This window comes from Artemia sp. Qi Xiang Cuo, chromosome 8, assembly GCF_049724085.1.
Source record: "Artemia sp. Qi Xiang Cuo chromosome 8, ASM4972408v1, whole genome shotgun sequence".
NCBI classification, from domain to species: Eukaryota; Metazoa; Arthropoda; class Branchiopoda; order Anostraca; family Artemiidae; genus Artemia; species Artemia sp. Qi Xiang Cuo.
The window spans coordinates 18,460,169-18,482,749 of record NC_142801.1 but is presented as its reverse complement, the minus strand read 5'-3'; the positions used below and the strand labels follow the sequence as shown (position 1 = coordinate 18,482,749).

Sequence of the window (22,581 nt, the reverse complement as noted above, 5' to 3'; positions counted from 1 at the left end):
ACCTTATTCTCTTTTCTTCCGATCATGCAAAGATTAGATGGAATTCCTATAAGTAAAAAGATGCTAAAAAAAGAAGCAAGATTTAAGCTTATTCTTAAACGTTAGCGACAAGAATAAAGGCATAACTGTTACTACTTACAGCTCATTGCATCACCAGACCGTCTGAGGCCAACACAGCTGCGCACGCTCCTCCTTTATCCCACCCAATCTATTCTAAGCTTCCCTTCTTACACCCTTCCAAGAAATTTTAATTGATTTTAAACCGTTTTTTAAGACATCTTCCCACGCCATTCAGGAACTCTTTCTCACAACTCTATTTCTTAAAACAATATAAAACTTTAGCGTAAAGAGCGAGGCGTTGAGGAGGGGACAGCCCCTTTCAAATACGGAATAATTTTGTTCTTTTTAAGTTTTAATGTCGCTCCTTACTTTCAGTTAAAAAAAAAACTTGTTTTTTTCATTTAATTGACGCTAAAGACAAGGTTTCGGCTTCTTTTTAAAGTCTAGACAAGAACCGCTTATGGAATTTTAATGCGTCAGATTCTGTCAAAATACATTCAGGATCATGTTTCACATTCACTCTATAATTCATAATTTCTAAGATAAAATGGACAACGTATAAGAAAAAGTCAGGAATATCCGCATAAATTGAAGTTTTTCTAATTAATTTTATTTACAAAAAAATGCTTAATTTTTTCTTAATTAAGTCTAATTTAATAGAAATTAATCAGTTTTCCTATTTACGATAAGAAACTTTATGAAGCTTAATATTGTTGCACATAAAACTTACTGTAGAATTTGGTATCATTAGCTTCCTAAGTTGGAGATTAGACCAGCACTCGAGTCCTAAGTGGACCCCGAACCCACGCCGAAATGAAATTCAGCGGCGGCGGACACAATTATGCCGGCGGCAGCGCTGAATTTGTTTTGGCGGCGCGTCGTCAATTTATCGATCTTTCTTCAATTTTTAAGTTTTTTTCGGCTACTTTTAAAAGTTTTGAAAACTAAATTGGTATCAGTCTTTATTACACTTCAGTCTATAATTCCTTTTTATCTTGGTTACCATTACTTCGAATGATCCATTCTTTTAACCCGAATGATCAATACAGAGACTTTAAACTACCTGATATTTGAATTAATCTGACAAAACAGGTAATTCAAAATTTAATTTAGCCTATATTAAGCTCTAAACCTAGAATTAAACATATGTACTTGCACCATAATTCCATGCATAATTTTTGAAACCTCGTAGGAATATAAAGTTTATATCTTACTTCATGTCTGAATTTCCTGGTCTTGCAACCTGCATTCCACTTCTTTGACTCCCTACCCCTCAACACCTCACTCTCTACGCTACAGAAGCTATTATTTCTCATTGCTTCAAGATTTCTCATCACTTAAGAGTGATATCATAAAAATTTAAAATTAAATGTTTCAACGAACTCCTTTGAGAATGAAAGATCTTACTTATCCTCCTTCCCATCTTAGCAATTAAGGTACTGCGGTTGTGGACGTACTTGAACATGCTGGCTCAAAGTGTTTGAGTGTGGTCAACGATCGAAGTTTTACTTTAGCGTATAGGATATAATACTTAGATTTTTTTTTCACATAGCAAATTTTCAGAAAACTTAGCATGTCGTTCTTCAAGAACAGTTTGCTCCCAGGTGTAAGAAGAAAAAGAGGCAGAATTTTGCAAAGAAAAGGTTTTACATGAAAACAGGGAACATCTTATAAAGTGAAGCACTATTTATTATTAAATTTTTTATTCGAACTTTAAATTTCAGTTTCAATTAAATTCAGTTTTAAATTCCCTATTTTGTCAATTCTCAGGCAGTTTAAGGAGCCAGAATAAAAAATTCTAAATAATTATCTAGAAATTTACTCTATCGCTTTCCTTTAAAGCTTTGACAAACTTTTAGTTATCATGTATAAAAATTAGCTGTTTACACGGTGTGGGGCCAACATAGAACTAAGCAGTAAAGAGCATAGAGCTTAGAAGCAACAATTAGTCCTGCACCCCTGAAAACCCTTTTTGCTGCAGCATTTGTTGACACCAATGATAGAAACTTTCTTGCCAAAGCTGCAATCCATGGCAGCTGAGTAAAATACTTTTTCCAGAAGGCAATGGTTGTATTGATTGCACCAACTAGGGCAGGATCTTTTGATCTCCTAGCATGGGCTGACAAGCCCCGATATAAATCTACTTGACGCCGAATCACATCATCATTTTCATCCGGTTCTGCATTGTCGTTCTGACACATTATTTGATTGAGCAGCCTTGTTTTTGTTCATGTATGATCATGACGAGATTTAGAGTTGCTCCTCTTTTGAGAAAACCCACTAGCCGTATTCACACAACTGATTGGGGTAGCTGATCCACTGACAGCACCAGAGATTACAGCCTCCTCTTCAGGGTTTTCGAGGGCCCTCTCCTCTTTGTACAAAAGAATTTCTACTGCACTAAAATGCTCACCACAAGTTGAAGTGGAGGGACCTAATATTGATTGGACAAATACGGTTCACAGAAGATATGTTAAAGCACCTTATGTCAGCCGCCAGCAGCAGAAGCTTAACCATTTTGAACAAGAATTCCCTTCTTGTCAGTTAACCATCAAGAAGGTTTAGACACTCATCAATTTAATTTATCTTGAACGTTTCGAAGTCCAAAAAATGCAGCTGTCACCATGAGATCATCCCTTGGGAAGTGAAAGTTAAACTTGTTTCTCACATTTTTATTCAGAAGAAAAATACAGCTACTATCATTAAGCATCTTCTCAAGGTGACCTTTTAGGAGGCCCAGACAGAGTAGAGCAGCATTTAGGGTGGGAAGGAATTCTCCCTCAATAGCCTCGACTGTAGTAGAAAAATTTGGTAGTAGAGAGCAAAGGTCACGCATCAGTTCATGTTCCTCACCATCTAGAACATGGTCAGGTTTCCAAGTTTTACTCAGAACACTTGCCAGAGGGCCTATGTAGTGAATACTACTTAGCATCATACTATATGTTGCATTCCATCTTGTGGGCAAACCTGGTTTTAGGAGCCTACGTTGTTCATATCTTGATAACATGGGAGGCAGATCATCAGCAACCTGCACAATGGGCAACTGTTATCAACATCAAGAACCTTATCCAAACCACAAAATCTTTTAAGGAATTCATTTTTATTTTAAACTTGAATTTTTTCGAGAAGGCTGTTAGGAAAACAAAGAATTTGTATATAAGTTTAGTTCTTCCACTTTTTACATGCTTCGATGTACATATGTATAGAAAAAAAATTGGGTGAGGGATGGGGGTGCTGCTTATAAAAATTCTTCCACCTTGTCTTCAGGCCTTTGTAGAATAGCTGCATTTTTGCATATGGTAAAACATTTATAAATAAGGCATTCGAGAAATATCACGGCCAGTCGAAGCTCATTTTAATTAGAAAATATTGCATTGTAGCAAAGAGGACAGAAACAAGTGAATGATAATCTAAAATCCATAGTTGACGAGTAGATTTAAAAAATTTTTTTGAGAGGATCCAAAATTTTTGCATGCACCGTTAGATAGTAGATTTTGCATTATATTTGCCTCTCAGTGATCTCAGAAAATAATTCTGCACTTAAAATCTCTGGCGGCGGCGTTGGCATGCTGAAGCCTTTTCGGTGGCGGCGCGCTATGATATTTTTGGGGGCACGCCGCCGGTTTTAGGCACGGCTTCAGGGACTAATCTTAAAATCCAATTGCCCTTCAAGGGGCACTGACTTTAACAGGGGTGTTCTCCAAAGCTTTTTGCAGCAACAGATTGCCATTAAACTTGAACAATATCTTTATGTTAGCTAATTCTCTTAATGATAGTAATATATGTATATTAGAATAGATTCCTCTAGGGTCAAATGAATAGCAGGTCGTCCCCGAATGGAGAGGGAGGATTTTGAAAGGGAAGATTCAAAGGAAATGGGAACTCAATAGAAGGGTGTAAGAAGGGAGGTTCTGAATTATGAGGTTTTGAAGATAATATTATTCCTAAACTATCTCAAATGAATAATATGAACCAACTCCAAAACTAGAGCTAATCTTTTTATGCATTGAGTACTTTTCATGTCAGGCTTAGTAAAAACTACAAAATATGCGCCTGAACAATAATAATAAACAAAAACTAAGCAAACGGAGCATCAAACCATGAACCATAACTGGGGATTTAACTATGATCAAATATTATGTAATTAAACAATTAAATACATTATCTATTATTAATAATTATGATACATAATCAAATATTATATTAAACATTATATAAATGTTATCGAATTAAATAATTTGATGAGGGTTAATAATTCAGCAATTAATTAGGTTCTGTAGCTCAATACTATGTATTCAGTGATGTCACCTTCAATTTCGTAAATAAATGACAAAGAATACTGAATCGCATCTTATAGGCTTGGATCATGGAGTATACACCTTTATGTTGCAGAAATCTATTACTTTAACTTTCTAGTATAGTATATTCTAGTATAGAGTATAAAGTATATAGAGTATATATATATCCAGTATTTTTGTTTAGGAGGGATATTTTTCTGCAGGGTTATACAGAAAAACTATATATAAACGCATCAAAAATCTGTTTATATGCATTTTTTTTACGTTTAAACGAGTGGGACAAACATTTCGTTGAGATGGGAGTGGGACTCAAACCTGGTACCCCTCCCCTGGATGAGGCATTGACTATATGACAAGAATGAATTAAGGCCAATATCCCGATGCTGTCTACTTTTTGCTTTCTTTATAACCAAGCACGTATTCACCGAGCTTTCTACTGGCAAAGAGACAATTTTGGTTGCGTGAATAATACTTTTCTTGGAAATAACAGATTTGTAGGGCATTTTTTACTTACCCCTTTTCCATTTTAATATCTTTCACTGTTGTTTTTGAAGCTTCTGTTTCGGGATAAAGCATCTTTGCCATAGCTAATGAGCCAGGTGCTGCCATAATAGACGCAGCTATGAGATGAGTAGCTTCAATGCCGTAGCTAATATAAGCTGCTAGAACAGATCCAGCAACGGTGGCAAAACCACCAGACATAACAGTGTGGAGCTCACTCATTGTCATCAGTGGTAGATATGGCTTAATTACGAGAGGTGCTTCTGTCTGCAAAACAAATTTTACACCTTGATAATCACTGATCTACACATAGGCATGTTCATCAAACACTTAGCAAATCAAGCAGATTAATCTTAAAAAATGGAAGATCCCTTAAAATAAAAGTGCCTTGAGGAAGGGTGGGGGAAGATACCTCCTGCTTACAGCCGCAGCAAAGGAAAATGATGTGAAAGCTCTGTCTTTCAGCAACAATGTTTATCGATGTAAGTATCGATGGTGTTCTTCTGAAATTGCAGCTTCCCTCTCAAAATGATAGGGCAGGCTTGTCTTATATTTTCACAATTAAAAACCAACTTAAAATTAAAAAGAAAACTTAAGAGTGTTTATGTGAATGATTTGGAGTCAGTCTGGTATATAGTATTTCATACAATGTTATATTCCTTTTCAGATGAGGTCCGGAACTCTTTGCTATAATGCCGGGCTCTTTTTCCAAAGAAGTTTAATCGGCAGAGGGAATATTCACAGCATTAATGGGACACAAACTTTGACTACCAATGGGTAGTCAAAGTTAACTAGCCTATAATGCATTAGTAGTGTCGCTATAATATAGGAGAGCGCACAGTCCCCCCCATATAGCTATAACGATAGAGAGTGGGGTCCTATCCTTTTTGCATATATTAATATCTCGGAGCGGACAGTACTACCTGACTGTGTCAATCTAAGAGAGAGGGGTAATAGGAAATTACTGTGTCAATTAAAGAGACGGGGGTAATAGGAAATTACTGTATCAATTAAAGAGACGGGGGTAATAGGAAATTACTGTGTACAATTAAAGAGAGAAGACAGGTAGGAAATTACTACAGTACAATGACCGGATTCAACCTACCATGAAAATTCGTGCTGTTCACGAAACCATGGTTTTGGAGTTAAATAGCATGTTTCTGTTAAAAGTCGTGCGTGTTTTTATGGTATGGTGATTCGTTCACTCTGACATTGAGCGTGGATATAAAAACCCCGATACCGAGTTAGTATCTCAGTCAATAAGTTGAATTTGATTACTTTACATTATTTCAAATAGGAGAAATAAACGTTCAAATATTGTGAAAATGAGTAGTTTCACACTATTACACCTCGAAGGAGCTGACAGTGATATTGTGAAGACAAGGGCTCCAAATGTAACAGTTGAAATCGGAAAGGTTTTCCGACTAGCATTTGAGTAGAATGAGTTGTATGGCCGGTACGTTTTATTATTGAGTAAATTTAAGTCTGATGAACAGCTATGTTTTGCTGCAAAAGTGAATATAATGCAGATATCACGACCACAGTATGGGTAGAATGCTATTATGAAGCACATTGATGAAAATGGATTGACTCACCTAACGCAAAGAGAGTGAAAATTTATTCTTTTATTACATTTCTGTCAATAAAAATGTTTTTTGCATAATGTTTTTTTTTTGATTAGACACTCTAGATGATCGTTTACTCCTCTCTCTCTCTCTCTCTCTCTCTCTCTCTCTCTCTCTCTCTCTCTCTCTCTCTATATATGGTGGGTGGTGTTGGTGGTGTCCAATAGGTATTGAGATTATACATAAAGTAGAAAATTGCAATTGTTATTTTAGTCTATAGTTGGTAGTGGGAGTATAAAGAATGATTGGATTTGAGAAACAGAAGATCTTGCGGAATCTAGTCAAATTGGAAAAATGTTTAGTGTTAGATGATGACTTTCTGGAATTATCTCTTCAACGGAAAATATTTTCTCTAGAAATGCTTAACAGTATAATGGGATCTGATTCTCCATCCTTGGATTATTGTTTGAAGCTTATGCATTGCGATCAAATGCATTTACTCAGTTTACTGATATATTAATTGAAACGAAGCGAAATGGCATTGTGATTCTGCTTTTAACCACTACCTAGAAATTCATTCTTTAAGACAGTTGGAAATCAGCTTTTGTGACGATATTCGATTACTCCTCCTCCTCCTAAAATACAATGTTATTTTTTTTATTGATTTTGAGTCAGTTTCTTTCTGGCAGTGAGACGGACAACATCGAAAAAAAAATATATCATACATGTTCACTCTGTTTATATACATTGGGCAGCTGGTCTTCATGTGAGAACTATACTACAGTTGATGACTATAATGAAAAGTGTAGACTATGCAATCCGTGTAAATTGCATAAAGGATATGCTGTACAAATTAAGGACTGTAATACCTGTCTTGAAGAGACTTGTGACTCTCTTTCGAAATTTCTACGACATCTCCTTCGATACGAAGTGTCCTGGTCTAAACAATAACAACAACAACAACAACAGAATGTAATACATTATACCCACATCAATCTTAGTCAAAAAAAATTCCATCCTTCAAATAACTTTTTGCTACTAAAAAGGGCACTAGGTTTCCGATTTCCAATTAAATGTGCCATCTTTGAGTGTCTACGAAAACGCTTTCTATAAACACCTTTTATGCCCCCAAAGTATAAATTACAACCCTTACCCTAAGGGCTGTTAGGGTGGTTGTCATCCTCTAAGACCTAATTTACATAACTTTCAACTACGTTAAACAAAATGGCTATCTCAAAATTTTGATTGGATGTGTTTGGGGAAATGGTGGGCGTGAGAGGGGCGTTAGTCGCTCTCCAATCACTTTCAACTATTAAAAAAGGCACAAGCCCTTTCAATTTCCAATCAAATGAGCCCTTTTGAAGCTACTGCGACAACACTTTCAATAAAAACCTTATATGTCCCCAGGGCATAACTTACAACCCTTACCCTGAGGGTTGGGGGGGCTGTCATCCTCAAAGACCTAATTTCTAGAACCTTCTACTATGTTGAACAAAATGGCTATCTGAAAATTTTGATTGGATGTGTTCGGAGGAATGGTGGGCGTGAGAGGGGGGTTAGTTACCCTCCAATACCTTTCGACTATTAAAAAGGGCACTAGCCCTCTCTATTTCCAATTGAATGAGCCCCTTTTGAAGTTTTTACGACAGCTCTATCTATAAAATCCTTATATGCCACCAGGGCATAACTTACAACCTTTGCCCTGGGGGCGCTGGGGGGGTTGTCACGCTTAAATACATAATTTCCGGAACTTTCAACTGCGTTGAACAAAAGGCTATCTCTAAAATGTGATTGAATATTTTTGGGGAAATGGTTGGCGTGAGAGAGGGGTTAATTACTGTCCAATCAATTTCGGCCATTAAAAAGGGCAATTTCAATTTCCAAACAACTGAGCACTTTTTGAAATTTTTCAACAACTTTCTATATAAACCTTATATGCCCCAAAGGCATAACTTACAACCCTTGCACTGAGGGCTCTGAGGGGGTTATCATCCTCAAAGACCTAATTTCTAGAACTTTGAACTACGTTGAACAAAATGAATATCTCAAAACTTTGATTGGATATGTTTTGGAAAATGGTGGGCGTGAGAGGGGGGCTAATTGCCCTTCAATCACTTTCGACTATTAAAAAGGGCACTAGCCCTTTCAATTTCCAATTGAATGAGCCCTTTTTGAAGTTTCTACCGCATTACTTTCTATAAAAGCCTTATATGCCCCCAGGGCATAACTTAAAACCCTTGCCCTGAGGGATAAGGGGGGGGGGGCTTGTCATCCTTAAAGACCAGCAGACATACCGTCAGCAGAAGTATCCAGTATTTTTTATTGTCTTTTATTTCACTGCCTTATAAAAGAATTTATCCTGTTTGAACTGTTATTCATCTATGTCCGGTCTGGCATTTGCATTTTTCAAGTGAACTTAGCGACAATATTGAGTCGATCCAAAAGCGTTCGCTCAGGATCATCTACAAACTATACAAAATTCGATACTCCTTTCTCCTCAAATCCGCACGCATTACCACGTTAAAAGAAAGGAGAGAAAAAATTTGTTTAGGTTTTGCTAAGTCTGCTGATTTTCACAACCCCATTAAACCCCGACTCCCCCGCTTAGCCCCCTCGGCAATCCCAACGTATTCTACGATCCATGTCGTTACTGAGAGGTTCCGGAAAAGTTTTATCCTCTTTATTCTGGAACACCTTAATAATACCTGATATGTATCCTAAACCCAAATTAATCCTTCTTCCCTTATTTTAGTGGATGGTGTATGGTCGCAATAATCATGACCATTTTCTTTTCATCTTTGGCCACTTTTATTTTGCCCATTTGTGAGATTTATTTATGCTATATTTCCTTTTTAACCTAGTCTTTTGTACAATCCTTTCTTTAATTGTAAATATTTCATTTTGACAGTTAATTTGTCATTGATTTTAATTGTTTTTTGATTTTACAGTATGTGACTCAGAATATGAATTCGGCATTTTTTTTTCTTTTAGTGCTGTGATATCGTTTTATCCCCCACTCTTTCTGCTTCTGTTTTGCCATTAATCGCATAAAATTAATTTTTGTTCTTGGACTTGGATTTTTTTTGTTTTAAATTTTATTGACCATTTTGTATGCTTGTTTGGTGTTTCTTTTACTTTTGTCTTGCTGTACTATTTGTTTTGCTTTCTCTTTTAGGACATATGAAGCGAATTCGGCTCTATTAGAGCTTGTGATAATTTTTTTCTTGGACTTGGATTAGTACATATCTAATATGTACTAGAGTTCTTTTAATTAGTTTTTAACCTTTATCAACTGTTTTAGCGGTTTTTGTTTCGTTTTTTTGTTCTTTTTCGCTTGACATATCAAGCGAATCCTGCTCTATTAGAGCTTGTGATAGCCTTTTGAAAATAAATATTATCTTATCTTATTTTACAAATTCTTTTGATTTATTTTTTTTTTTTTGGGGGGGGGGGGGGTGTAGGGGGTCTCAAAATAGAACAATAGTTTAATAAAATCAATCTCATTTTATAACCACGTTCGTTACAATAAACTTTCAGGGAGGGAGAAATAACAATCAATCAAATGGTTTTTGATTTGAAAATGATTTGTGATTTGAAAATGATTTAATGGGTAAATTTTCATTACATATGGTTAGAGCCAAGAATAAAGAATATTTATGCGTGGTTTCCTGGAAATAATAACATTAATCCACTTCACAGATATTACAACTTGTTATGCAGAAGTACATTAAAATGAAGTTCAGGCGACAAAAAAAAAAATCCTTTCCGCTAGTGATGTGAGTATCCCAATTTTTTTCAAAAAAGTTGATTCATAGCTCTACTTATAATACAAATTACAATATTCCATAAAAATTTTAAAGTAGAGCTCAAATGGTATTTTTATCCGGAAAGCGTTACCAAAAATTGCTCCCAACTAATTTAGTTAATTGCCACCAACTAACTCCCAAAAACATTTTGTAACTAAAAGTTGCTAAAAATAAGAAAGCAAAAGAAAAATTAATCACGGAATAAGAAGAATTTCTTAAGGTTTCTACAAACCATTTAATTCAAAAACTAACTTTTTCTGAATTTGGAAGTTATGAGCCAGGGCTGTCAAAGGGCTGGCGCATTAGGAGAGGGCGGGGTCCCAAGGAATGAATCTCAGAGGAGCCTATTGTCACATTTTTGCTTTCGTAGTTTGTTTGTTTTAAATATGGGTATTTGCTTTACAATTTTAATTGTTTATTCTCTAACTAATTTGAAACAATTTTGATTACAAAATTAATAGAAAAGAATTTATACTGAAAAGGAAGTTGTAAATTATAATATGATCTAGTGCCAAATCGTGGAGAATATTTATGATACTGTGCATAGCCCAGATATAAAACTGATGAATATTACCAGCGAAACGACGTTTGCAGTTCTTTAATTCCAATGCAGGGTTGTCACCCTTAGCGATTTACCACAATTTCTAGTGATTTTTATATTGCTTAAACAAAAAATATCACTAAATCAGCGCATAAATCACTAGATTACTGAAGAAAATCACTAAAAATCACTAAAAAACTCTAAAATCTAAAAAAAAATTCTCCGGCCGGCAACCCTGTTCAAATTTCCAGAACCACTATTGCGACTAGTGATTTGCATTGGTGTTACACAGCACTAATAAAAAGAGAAGAAGCAGGCTGGGGTAATGGAATTAATATTTTTGTACCCAGGGCCCATTGTGGACTCTAAGTGGTTCTGGTACAAATGTATTTACCTGTGCTAGAAAAACATTGGCAGCAGTGCTCATTGACTCAGCAGCAGTGGAACCAACTGTTACCGACAACAGTCTTCCTAATCGCAAAACAATCCATTGCATTATACCATAATAGTAGAGAATTTGAATGAAGAAGTTGAAGAAGAAAACAACTGATAGAATCTAAAAGAAACAATGCTAGATTAGCAATATAAGAAAAAACCCGAAACCAAGAATTTTTACTTGCATTTCAAATACAGAGTTGTAGTAGAAATGTTCTTCAAGAGGGAGGAGGGAGGCAAAAATCATTTTAATTCATGGATATCTGAAAATCCATAAAAGCCTACAATACTACTCTTGACTTAAAATTTATGCATGTAACAATAACAGTAAATACGTTATGTCCAGTGATGTATAATCTAATATATTATAATTAGTAGTTTTGTAACGTAACAATAAATATTCTTTGTCGAAATTACATTCTAGTGTAGAAGTTAAACATACCCTTGTATTATTCATTGGTCGTAAGAAGTGAAGCACTTCAGATAAGTTCGGATTCAATTGAGGCTTAGATTCCTTTTCATGGTTTTCTATATTTATTTTCTAGTATGGCAGTGTTTTTTTTTTTTTTTTACTTTTTGCTTGATTTAGTCTCAACTCAGCTTGTTCACGCTAAACAGGACATCCTGTAGGGTTACTAAATAAAAAAAAAACAAGTTTTTTTCGAATGGAAGTAAGGAGCAGCATTAAAGCTTAGAACAAATAGAAATTATTCCGTATATGAAGGGGACCCCCTCCTCAAAACCTTGCTATTCATTCTAGAGTTTTTCAGTACTCTAAAAAATGTGCCTTATTGTAATTGAATGGCCCTTGTGTTTCAGGAGTTGTTTAAAAAAAAAATTAGGACATAAAGTCAAACTATAGCGTAATGAGTGAGGTATTGAGGAGGCGGTAGCCCTCTTGTATACATAATCATTTATTTTTATTTTTAAAATGGCTCCTGACTTTCTGTTGAAAAAAACTAATTTTTTATTTAATTTCTGATCATTTTTAAAATAATGCCGGGATTTCCGCCTCCTCCTCCATGTAAAATTCCTGCCCCCCCCCAAAAAAAATGTTCCCATGGAAATTTCTTCTCGCGTAAAATCATCCAAATCCATGGACCATTTCATGGAAAATTCCATCCTTGCTGAAAATTTCCCCTGACAAATTTCTTGCGGATGACTCCACCTGAAAAATTCTCCTTAATAAAAAAAAAGCCAACATTTAAAAAAAAGCCAACAATTTGTATCTAATTTCTTATTATTTTTCAAATCAGAAACCTCCCCCTCCGTGGAAAATTTCCCCGGACCTCCTCCCTCTAATGGACAGTTTTTCTATCAGAAAATCCCCCCCTTCCCATGGAAAAATCCTCCTGATAATTCCGATCCTGTTAAAAATAACCCCCGAAACGCGCCCACCACTGTATATATAATTAGGCAGTAAGTTTACCGCAGATGATTCCTGGCTCTTCATTCTCGGTGCGAACAAAAAGCTCCTCCACTTCTTCATGCATGAGCGGGTTAGTGTGTATGTGTCAATCAATGAGAAATGGTTCGAGATTGTATTATTCGTAGGCTAATTACGAAAGCAGAAAAAAACTTGGTGAGCCGGCCATGTGGTTTAAAATTGTCCATCTCACAGTTATTACTTAATTTCTATACAAAGTATGACTTATCATATTATTAATATAATGTGGACTTACAGGATTAGCCTTCATTGGATTTTTAAAAAGGGGGCGGGGGGTTGATGAAATTTGTAAAAATAAGGAATTTTTTCTTCTTCTAATAACGGGAGGAATAGATGTGATGGTTTCAGGGGCGGATCCAGGACTTTTTTAGGGGGGGGCAAAATAGGTTGATCTGATAAACTTACGTTAGGAGCAAGTTTAATTAATGCAAACGTGCGTTAATTAGGTAAATTACAGTACTTTAGACTACGTTAGGGGGGTGCCCCCCCCAATGTAAATTCATTCTTTGTTTTTCTTTCCATTCTTTAACCAATGTTATATTTACCATTTGCATTATTTCAGCAAACTATATATACATTTATATAAATTTATATGCAGTGTTACCGCCATACCAATTATTCACCTTTCCTTTTTTTATTCTTTAATAATAATTTCTAGTCGTTTTGAGTTTGAGTTTATTGTAGGCTTCTATTTCTACTGAACTTAAGCTTAATATGGCCTTTACTTTTCTTTAAAAAAAACTTTCTTTTTCGTAAAGTTATATATATATATATATATATATATATATATATATATATATATATATATATATATATATATATATATATATATATATATATATATATATATATCTATCTATATATATGTATAGATATATATCGGCGCGTACAAATAGCTCCTCTCATTTGATCTGCCATTTGCGGTCCAATTACCCTGGAACACCTATTTTGGCAGAAACTTTCTCAAAATGCCTTTGAGACCAACTTAGGACTTCGAAACCTACTTTTAATTCCTAAAAACATCTAATAATAACATTGCAACAATGCACAATGCCTTTAAAACCAACTCGAGACTTCGAAACCTGCTTGTAATTCCTATAAACATCCGAACTAATTATCTATATATATATATATATATATATATATATATATATATATATATATATATATATATATATAATATATATAAAAATAAATATATATATATATAAATAAATAAATAAATATATATATATATATATATATATATATATATATATATATATATATATATATATATATATATATATATATATATATATATATATATATATATATATATATCAGGGCCGTATCCAGGATTTTTTTTTTCAGGGGGGGTTTAGTAATTTTTTACTTTTTTTTGGGGGGGGGGGGTTACTAATTTTTGACTCAGTTTTCGACTAATGTTACTGATTTTTAACTAGGTTTTACTAATTTTGGACTTGGGCAAAAATTTCGGGGGGGGGGGGGGTGGTTCAAACCGGGTAACCCCCCCCTTCGATACGGCCTTGATATATATATATATATATATATATATATATATATATATATATATATATATATATATATATATATATATATATATATATATATATATATATATATATATATATATATATATATATATATATATATATATATATATTTATATCGGCGCGTACAAACAGCTCCTCTCATTTGATCTGCAATCAACGGTCCAATTACCCTGGAACGCCTATTTTGGCAGAAACTTTCTCAAAATGCCTTTGAAACCAACTTAAGACTTCGAAACCTACTTTTAATTCCTAAAAACATCTAATAAAAACATTGCACTACTAATTACCGATTTTCATTGTATTGGAATAAATTAATTTAAAATTAGTTTCTTCAAAATTTAGTGTTCCAACGTTGAAGCCAAGTTTCGTGTTCAAGAGAAATCTGACTTGTCTACCCATGAAAAGATCTAATGTCGCTTATGTTTCTACGTTCTCTGGAGCACTTACACCTCGGTCCGGGTTTTTATAATGGGTGAGATAGGGAAAGATCATACTGCTAATTATATATAAAGGGGCGCCACATACAAAATTGAGTTGCCAAAGAGAAAGTAAGACAAATAAAAAGAATTTTGTATAGGAATTATGGCAAATTCTCTCCGTGTAAGATTTTTCTTGGAAAATTCACCTGAGAAAATTCTCTCCCCACGGAAAATTTTTCTCGTGGAAAATTCCCCCGTGGAAATTCTCCCTCCCCCTGAAAATGCCTTTATGCATCCCAATAAAAAGTACTATATGCAAACAATGGGCAAATTTCATTACTTGCAGCCCTTTCCCTAGGGGCAGAGGGGGGGGGGCTCTTATCATCCCAAAAGCATAGTTATGGATTTGCTGTCATCGTAAACGAACCTTCGGGTTTTTGTAGATGGCTTCTGTAAATTTGTTTGTATTTTTTATGTTAAATAAATTAATTTGATTTGATTTGATTGTCAACTATGCTGAATAAAATGGCTATCTCAAAAGTTTGATCGGTTGACTTTGGGAAAAAGGGCTTTGGAAAGGGTCTAGTAACCCTCCAATCTTTTTGGTCACCTAAAAAGGGTATTAGAACTTATAACTTCCGTTCAATTGATCGGTCTCCCAATCTTCTAGGAGCATTTGTTTGATATTATCACCCCTGGAAAAAAAAAAAAAAAAAAAAAAAAAAAAAAAAAAACGCAACAAATAAACAAGTGTCCGCAATCTTTCTTCTGGCAAAAAAAAACAAAAAAAACAACAAAAAACGCATTTTTGTAGATGGGTTTTCTCAGGCTAGTAGATTTTGACTAGTAAAATTACACTTAACGAGTTTTATAGACTTGGAAATAGCATAAAAAGTCAATTCTTTTGATATATGGTATCTATTGTTATCATAATTCTGTTTTTTATAATTTCGGTTACTATTGACCCGAGTGCTCCTTATTTACAGTTCGTAGTATGAACTGTTTCATTCAAGCCTTGGCTATTAAGCTAATGGACGGCCATAATTAGGCTATATTAGGCTAAAAAAAATGTGTATATTGATTCAGTCTCTACTCAAAAGAAAGGATTAGTTTAAATTTGGTCAGAGCCAGGGGCATGCGACTCCTCATAGCACAAGCCGCGTGTAAGCTTTGATCACTTCAAACGGCCCCCAAGTCCTTTTTTCAGAATTGGCAAAGCTGTGTGTTTGAAACTAGTTAAATTAATCAAACGCACTTATTGATTTATGGCTGAGAAAAATGCTATAAATTTGATTTTTATTGGGTACTGAACCTTTAAAAAACTAACTATTATACTAAGTAACTATTGCTAAGTATATATAGTTATAAGTATAGAGTATATAGTAATAAGGTATGTAGTTACAACTAAATATATACTAACTATTTCTAAGCAAACTTTAAAGAGCTAACCTTGAATGCAAAAACTGAACCAATTGTCTCAGGTTTTATTATAACTGTTGCATTCACTTCAGGTGAAATTAATTCAGCAGTCAGGGGTTGACCGTCGACGAGGTGATTATATACGAAGCTGGCCCCAACATTTGAGAAATCCAAAAAGGTTGACACTTTATAGCCTAAGATAGAAAGAAAGTATAAAATATAAGGTACAAGGAAAGTACGTAAGTAGTGTAATTAAAATTAATATTAAACGTAATAGCGCTAACTTAGTCAAGAGCATGTATCTTCCATGTTTTATTCTTTTTTCTTGACCTTAGAATATTAAGCATATGATCGTTGAAATTTGGAAGACGGCTCATTTCACCTTATATATGACGTTATAGTGCTCTTTTTCAGGACTAGGACTGATAAAAACACAACCTGAAACCCTTTCAACACCAAACTGCATCTCTAGAACCCCAAATAACATCAGATAAAATTTCAAGATAGATATTTTAATTGGCCCATTCAAAAAGTCTAAAAGTATGCCTTCCGGGTCAGCATTATAGTACATACTTAGGGATAAAATCTTAAAACTATACATATAACCAATACACAACGGATGGTTCATGGATAATGTTAAGTAAAAAGGCGGATACGTAACACCGTTTTGAAAGCAGAGGCTTGCGAGGACTTTTAAACAGCATAATCAGAGGGAACTAAGTAGAGCACAGGGGCCACCTCCAAGAATTTAGTTTCCTGTAACGGGCTGTGCCCCTTCTGAAACCCTCCCCACTCTAAATAGATAGATGTGTGCTATTTTTTTTTGTTTAAGATCAATGGGAGATTATTAGACCATTGCTCTTACGATCAGATTTCAATGGCACATGGTGCTCATAAAGTCTCTTTATGCTTAAAAATTATTTTTAACAAAAAAAACAAAAAACAAATGTAGTTGATGAAATATTCTGCCTAGATTTTTTTGTTATTTTAATAGTTGCTTATTTATCTTCAGAGAGGTTTTCCCCGAAAACGTACAGTTCTAGGCTTGTGAAGAGCATTTGTTACGAAAACTTGAGGTACACGACAAGAATTTGGTACTCAATATGCACAAACGCATTTGTGAGAATGAAGCATCCTTAAAAATAGTTGATCACTTAAATCAAGGCTCACTATCTTCTCAAAATTTAACCTGTTTTTCTTTATTTTCATTTCATTTTAATTATAAATGGAAAGATAGTGTGGTCTAAGAAATCATTTTTCTCAAGCGAGTTTGATTTAGCGACGAGGCAAATTTTCATACTTCAGGATAATCAAACCATAATCTGAGAATCCAGGAATCAGATCACCCCATATGACTAGAAAAATTAATTTTGATTGTAGCCTACAGAAATAAATTTGTTGAGTGGAATTATTTGTAATCGAGTAATTGGTGCAACTTCTTCCGATGATGCAGCAATTATGCTTTATTTGTCCTTCTCAAGGGTAATCATATCGAGCCCATAGTCCCAGAAGATCGGAAGAGGGCTCACTTGAATGAAAATTAAGAGTTCTAGTGCCCTTTTTAAGTAACCAAAAACATTGGAGGCTAACTCCCCCCCCCTCTATGCCCTTTTTGCCCAAAGCTATGTGATCCGTATTTTTAGATAGCTGTTTTGTCAAGCATAACTAAAAGGTCCAATAACGGTACCCTTGGGATGATATGACCTCCAACAGGCCCTAAGAAAGGACTGCAAGCTATGAAACTCACCCGTTGTTTACATATAGTATTTGTTATTTGGAAGTATGCTGATGTTTTTCGGAAAGGGGAGATTTTCCGCGTTTTAGGAGTTCTGAGGGAAGAATTTACCGTTTGAGGGTAAGTTTCTGAGGATGAGCTGTCCAAGGGAAATTTTAAACGGGAATTTTCCTAGATTTCATATACGAAATTCTTTTCTTTTCATTTGTCCGGGAAAAATCATTTGCGGGATTGTAATTCTCTTCAAGATTTTTTTTTGTGGGGGAGGGGGGGGGTATTATGTGCGAGAAATATTCCACGGGAGAATTATCACCAGGAAAATTTTTGCATGGGAAAATTTTCCAGGGAAGAAACCTTCCATAGGGAGAGGAGGTGGGGGAACATAAGGGGATTTTTGGCATGATTTGAAAAAAAGTATTTGATTTGAACAAAAAAGAAAATTACCCGGGGGTAATTTTCCAGGGGAAGAGGATTTGAAGTGGTAGAAACTTTCCATGGAGGAGTTTCTTATGGGAGGGGATGTTCCATGAAGAGGGAGGCATTTTTCCCAGCGTTATTTCAAAAACGATCACAAAATAAATTAAGAAAACGAGTTTTTCAACTGAAATTAAGGAGCAACGTCAAAACTTAAAACGAACAGAAATTACTCTGTATGCGGAAGTTCGAACTTTTGTCCCAATTATTTAAGTGCGACTCCTGAAACACAAGGGCCATTTGATAAGAATGAGAAGCTTTTTTATAAATGCTAAGAAACTTTAGCGTAAAGAGCACGGTGCTGAGGAGGGGGCGCTCCTTTCTTATACAGAATAATAATTATTCGTTTTAAGTTTTAACGTTACTCCTTACTTTCAGTTGAAAATTTTTCTTTTTTTATTTAATACCTGATCGTTTTTTAAGTAATGCCAAGATATCCCCTTCCCCTCGTGTAAAATTTTCTTTCTCGTTTTGACTAATCTTTGTTCTTCCTTCTTTTTTTTTTACTATGCGGAGATTTTCGGAAGAAGCCTGGATCAAGCATTTAAATCAACCCCCTAATAAAATATACCTTTATATCTACTATATGATGTGTATTGTTTGTGATAATAAATTTAAAAATTCGTTTGTTTCTTAAATTGGAGTTTTTGTTCATTGCTAATAGGATTATCAGTCCTAGTAGTCTTGATAAATATAAGTTTTTATGTTCATTGCTTTATTTTTTAATTCCAATCTTTTTATTTTAATAAAAATTCAACCAAAATTCATACCTACACAAAAATCATAGGTTAGGACATTCTTTTTAATGGCGGTAGAAGTTAACGCCGTAGAAGTTACGGCGGTAGAAGTTAACATGAGAAGTTACCTTTGCTTTGAGTCTTTAAGTGATTAAATAAAAAAAACAAACTAGTTTTTCAGTTGAAAGTAAGGAGCAACATAAAAACTCAAAACAAACAGGAATTATTCCGTATGTGAAGGAGTTGCCCCTCTCCTAGATACCTTGTTCTTTACACTAAAGTTTTAGCACTTTAAAAAAAAGGCTCCCTATTCTAATGAAAAGGCCACGGTGTTCCAGGAGCCATTCTTAAAAAATTGTAACAAACAATCAAACTTTGGCGTAAAAAGCAAGCTATTGAGGAGAGGAAGAATCCCTTCATACACGGAATAATTTCTTTCATTTACGGAATCTTTAAGTTTTAATGTTGCGCCTTACTTTCAGCAGAAAAAAACTTTTAATCAATAATAAAAGTTTAATAACTTTTAATATTTTAATTAATTTTTGATAGTTTTTCAAATAATGCAAGTAAATCTGACTAAACATTCTTGAAAAACTCCCTCCCCTCTCGGGAAACTCCTCCATCGAAATTTCCTCCCACTTAAAAAACATCCGCCCTGCAAAATTCCCTCCGAACTTCCCCCCCCCTTAAAATTTCTTGCGCCCAATTCAACCTAAAAAATTCTCCTTGGCATACTTTTATTTGAAAAAGACTAATCTCCAATCATTTTCCCGATCGCTCCGGAATTCCCCTTCTGTGGAAATTTTTTCTCAGAAATCAGAACACGCCTAAAATAGCCTCCGGACCATTCCCCCGGAAAATCTCAACATGCAAAATTGAGTTGGCAAAGATAAAGTGAGACAAATAAAAATAATTGTATACGAATTCTGTCGTAGAGAAAATTAAGATTCTGTCATAAGGAGCAAATTAAGACAAATAAAAAAAATTTGCATAGGAATTCTGTTTTTACCCTGGAAAGTTCAGCCACAGAAATTTACCTCCCCTTAGAAGTTCTCCCCATGGAAAACCACCCCAAGCACAAAAGTTCCTCCACCAAAAAATCGTCTGCATACTTCCCTAAGAAAGGGGCGTGGGAGGGGGGGGGACTAGTTGCCCTCCGGTCTTTTTGGTCACTTATAAAGAACACTAGAACTTTTCATTTCCGTTCGAATTCACCCTCTCCCAATCTTCTAGTACCATTATTTCGATACGATCACCCCTGGGAAAAACAAACAAAAAAAACAAATAAACACGCATCCATAATCTTTCTTCTGGCAAAAAATACAAAATTCCACATTTTTATACATAAGAGCTTGAAACTTCTACAGTAGGGTTCTCTGATACACCGAATCAGATGGTGTGATTTTCCTTTAGATTCCTTGACTTTTAAGGGGTGTTTCTCCTTTTTTCGAAAATAAGGCAAATTTTCTCAGGCTAAGTTTAGTGATGGGCGACACTAAACTGAATAAATCTTATATATTTGGAATCAGCATAATAAGCTGATTCTTTTGATGTCTATTAATATCTAAATTCCACTTTTTACATTTTCGGTTACTATTGTGCCGATTCGTTCCTTACTTACAGTTTGTTACCAAGAACTGTTTGAGGCTATGATTTTAACTCTTGTTTAAAGCACGTGTCTTGAGTATGAGATTAATTGAAAAAACTTTTCAGAGGCAACGCTGTAGCGTTGCCTATAGTAAAGGCCATACGGCTCCAATGTTTTATTATTTATTTATTATTATTATTTTTTTTCCCAGAGGCATTTCATATGGAAGGGGTCGTCGTAGAAACTTAAAAGGGGAATCTTTCAATTGGAAATAGAGAGTTCTAGTCCCCTTTTTAATAGTTGAAAGTAATTGGTGGGCAACTAGCCCCCCCCCACGCCCATCTTTCTCCCAAACACATCCAATCAAAATTTTAAGATAGCCATTTTATTAAACATAGTTTTAAGTTCTGGAAATTAGGTCTTTAAGGATGACAACTCCCCCACAGCCCTAAGGGCGAGGGTTTTAATTTATGCCCTGGGGGCATATAAGGTTTTTTATAGCAACGTTGTCATAGAAACTTCAGAAAGGGCTGATTCGATTGGAAATTTAAATGGCTAGTTCCCTTTTTAATAGTCGAAAGTGATTTTAAGGCAACTGACACCCCTTCCGCGCCCACCATTTCCCCAAACACATCCAATCAAAATTTTGATATAGCAGTTTTTTCAACGTAGTTGAAAGTTCTGGAAATTATATGTTTGAGCAGGACACTCCCCCCAGAGTCTTCAGGGGGCAAGGGTTATAAGTTATGCCCTGGGGGCATATATGGTTCTTATGGAAGGAATGCTCGTATAAACTTCAGAGAGGACTCATTTGATTGGAAATTGAAAGTTCTAGTTCACTTTTTAAGTGCCAAAAGATATTGGAGGGTAAGCAACTCCATCCCCCCCCAACCCTTTTTTCCCAAATGCATCCAATAAAAATTTTAAGATAGTTATTTTGTTAAAAATAGTTCAAAGATCATATAATAAAATTTACGGTGTCGACACAACTCACCAGGGCCCAGGGGCAGGCGTTTTAAGTTATGCCCTGGGGGCATATATGGGTCCCCTTTAAGAGTGTTCTAAGTTCCCTTTTTAAGAGTGAAAAGAGATTGGAGGGCACCTAGCCCCCCCCCCTCCACGCCCTTTTTTCCTAAAACCCATCCGATAAGAACTTTGAGATAGCTTTTTTTTAAATAGTTCAAAGAACATATAAAGAAAACTCAGGGGTCAACACAGTCCCCTAGGGCCTGAGGGCAGGTGTTGTAAGTTATGCCTTGGGGGAATATATAGTTCTTATTGAAGGGATGCTCGTAAAAAATTCAGAGATGGCTCATTTGAATGGAAATATAAATTCCTAGTTCAGTTTTTTGGATTAAAAAGAGATTGGAGGGTAACTAGCCCCTCCCCACGCCCCTTTTTCCCCATATGCATCCAATAAAAATTTTTAGATAACCATTAAGTTAATAATTGCTCAAAAGTCAGATAACGAAGACTCATGTGTCGTCACAACCCCCAAGTGCCCGGGGGCAGGTGTTATAAGTTATACCCTGGGGCATATATTGTTCGTATGAAAGGGATGCTCGTATAAACTTAAGAGAGGACTCATCTGATTGTAAATTAAGAGTTGGTGCTCAATTTTTAATAGTCAAAGGAGATCCGAGGGCAGCTCGCCCCCCCCCCACGCCTTCTTTTTCAAAACACATCTGATAAAAATTTTTTGATATACATTTTGTTAAAAATAGTTCAAAGGACATATAAGAAAAAATCTGGTGTCAATAGAACCCCCCAGGGCACAGGGGAAGGCGTTCGAAGTTATGCCCTAAGGGCATGTATGGTTTTTATTAAAGTAATGCTCGTATAAACTTCATAGAGGGCTCATTTTATTGGAAATTGAAAGTTATAGTACACATATTGAGAGTCAAGAGAGTTAAACTATCCCCCTCACGCTTTTTTCCCGAAAAATCTGTGCGCTACAAATTTTGAGATAGCCAATGTTTTGGAAATTGTTCAAAAATTAG

General features: G+C 35.1%; 1 protein-coding gene across 4 annotated transcripts in view; it reads right to left on the bottom strand.

Moving 5' to 3' along the window:
• The window catches only part of LOC148949211 (uncharacterized), a 340,130-nt gene that overhangs the window by 60,553 nt on the left and 256,996 nt on the right, over positions 1-22,581 (bottom strand). For all 4 annotated transcript variants that reach the window (XM_089092875.1, XM_089092872.1, XM_089092873.1 and 1 more), the window contains exons 6-8: positions 16,078-16,241; positions 11,166-11,327; positions 4,873-5,126 (exon numbers count right to left, since the gene is read on the bottom strand). In XM_089092875.1, the coding sequence (XP_088949001.1) occupies positions 4,873-5,126; positions 11,166-11,327; positions 16,078-16,241 (580 nt within the window). The remainder of the gene's footprint in view (positions 1-4,872; positions 5,127-11,165; positions 11,328-16,077; positions 16,242-22,581) is intronic.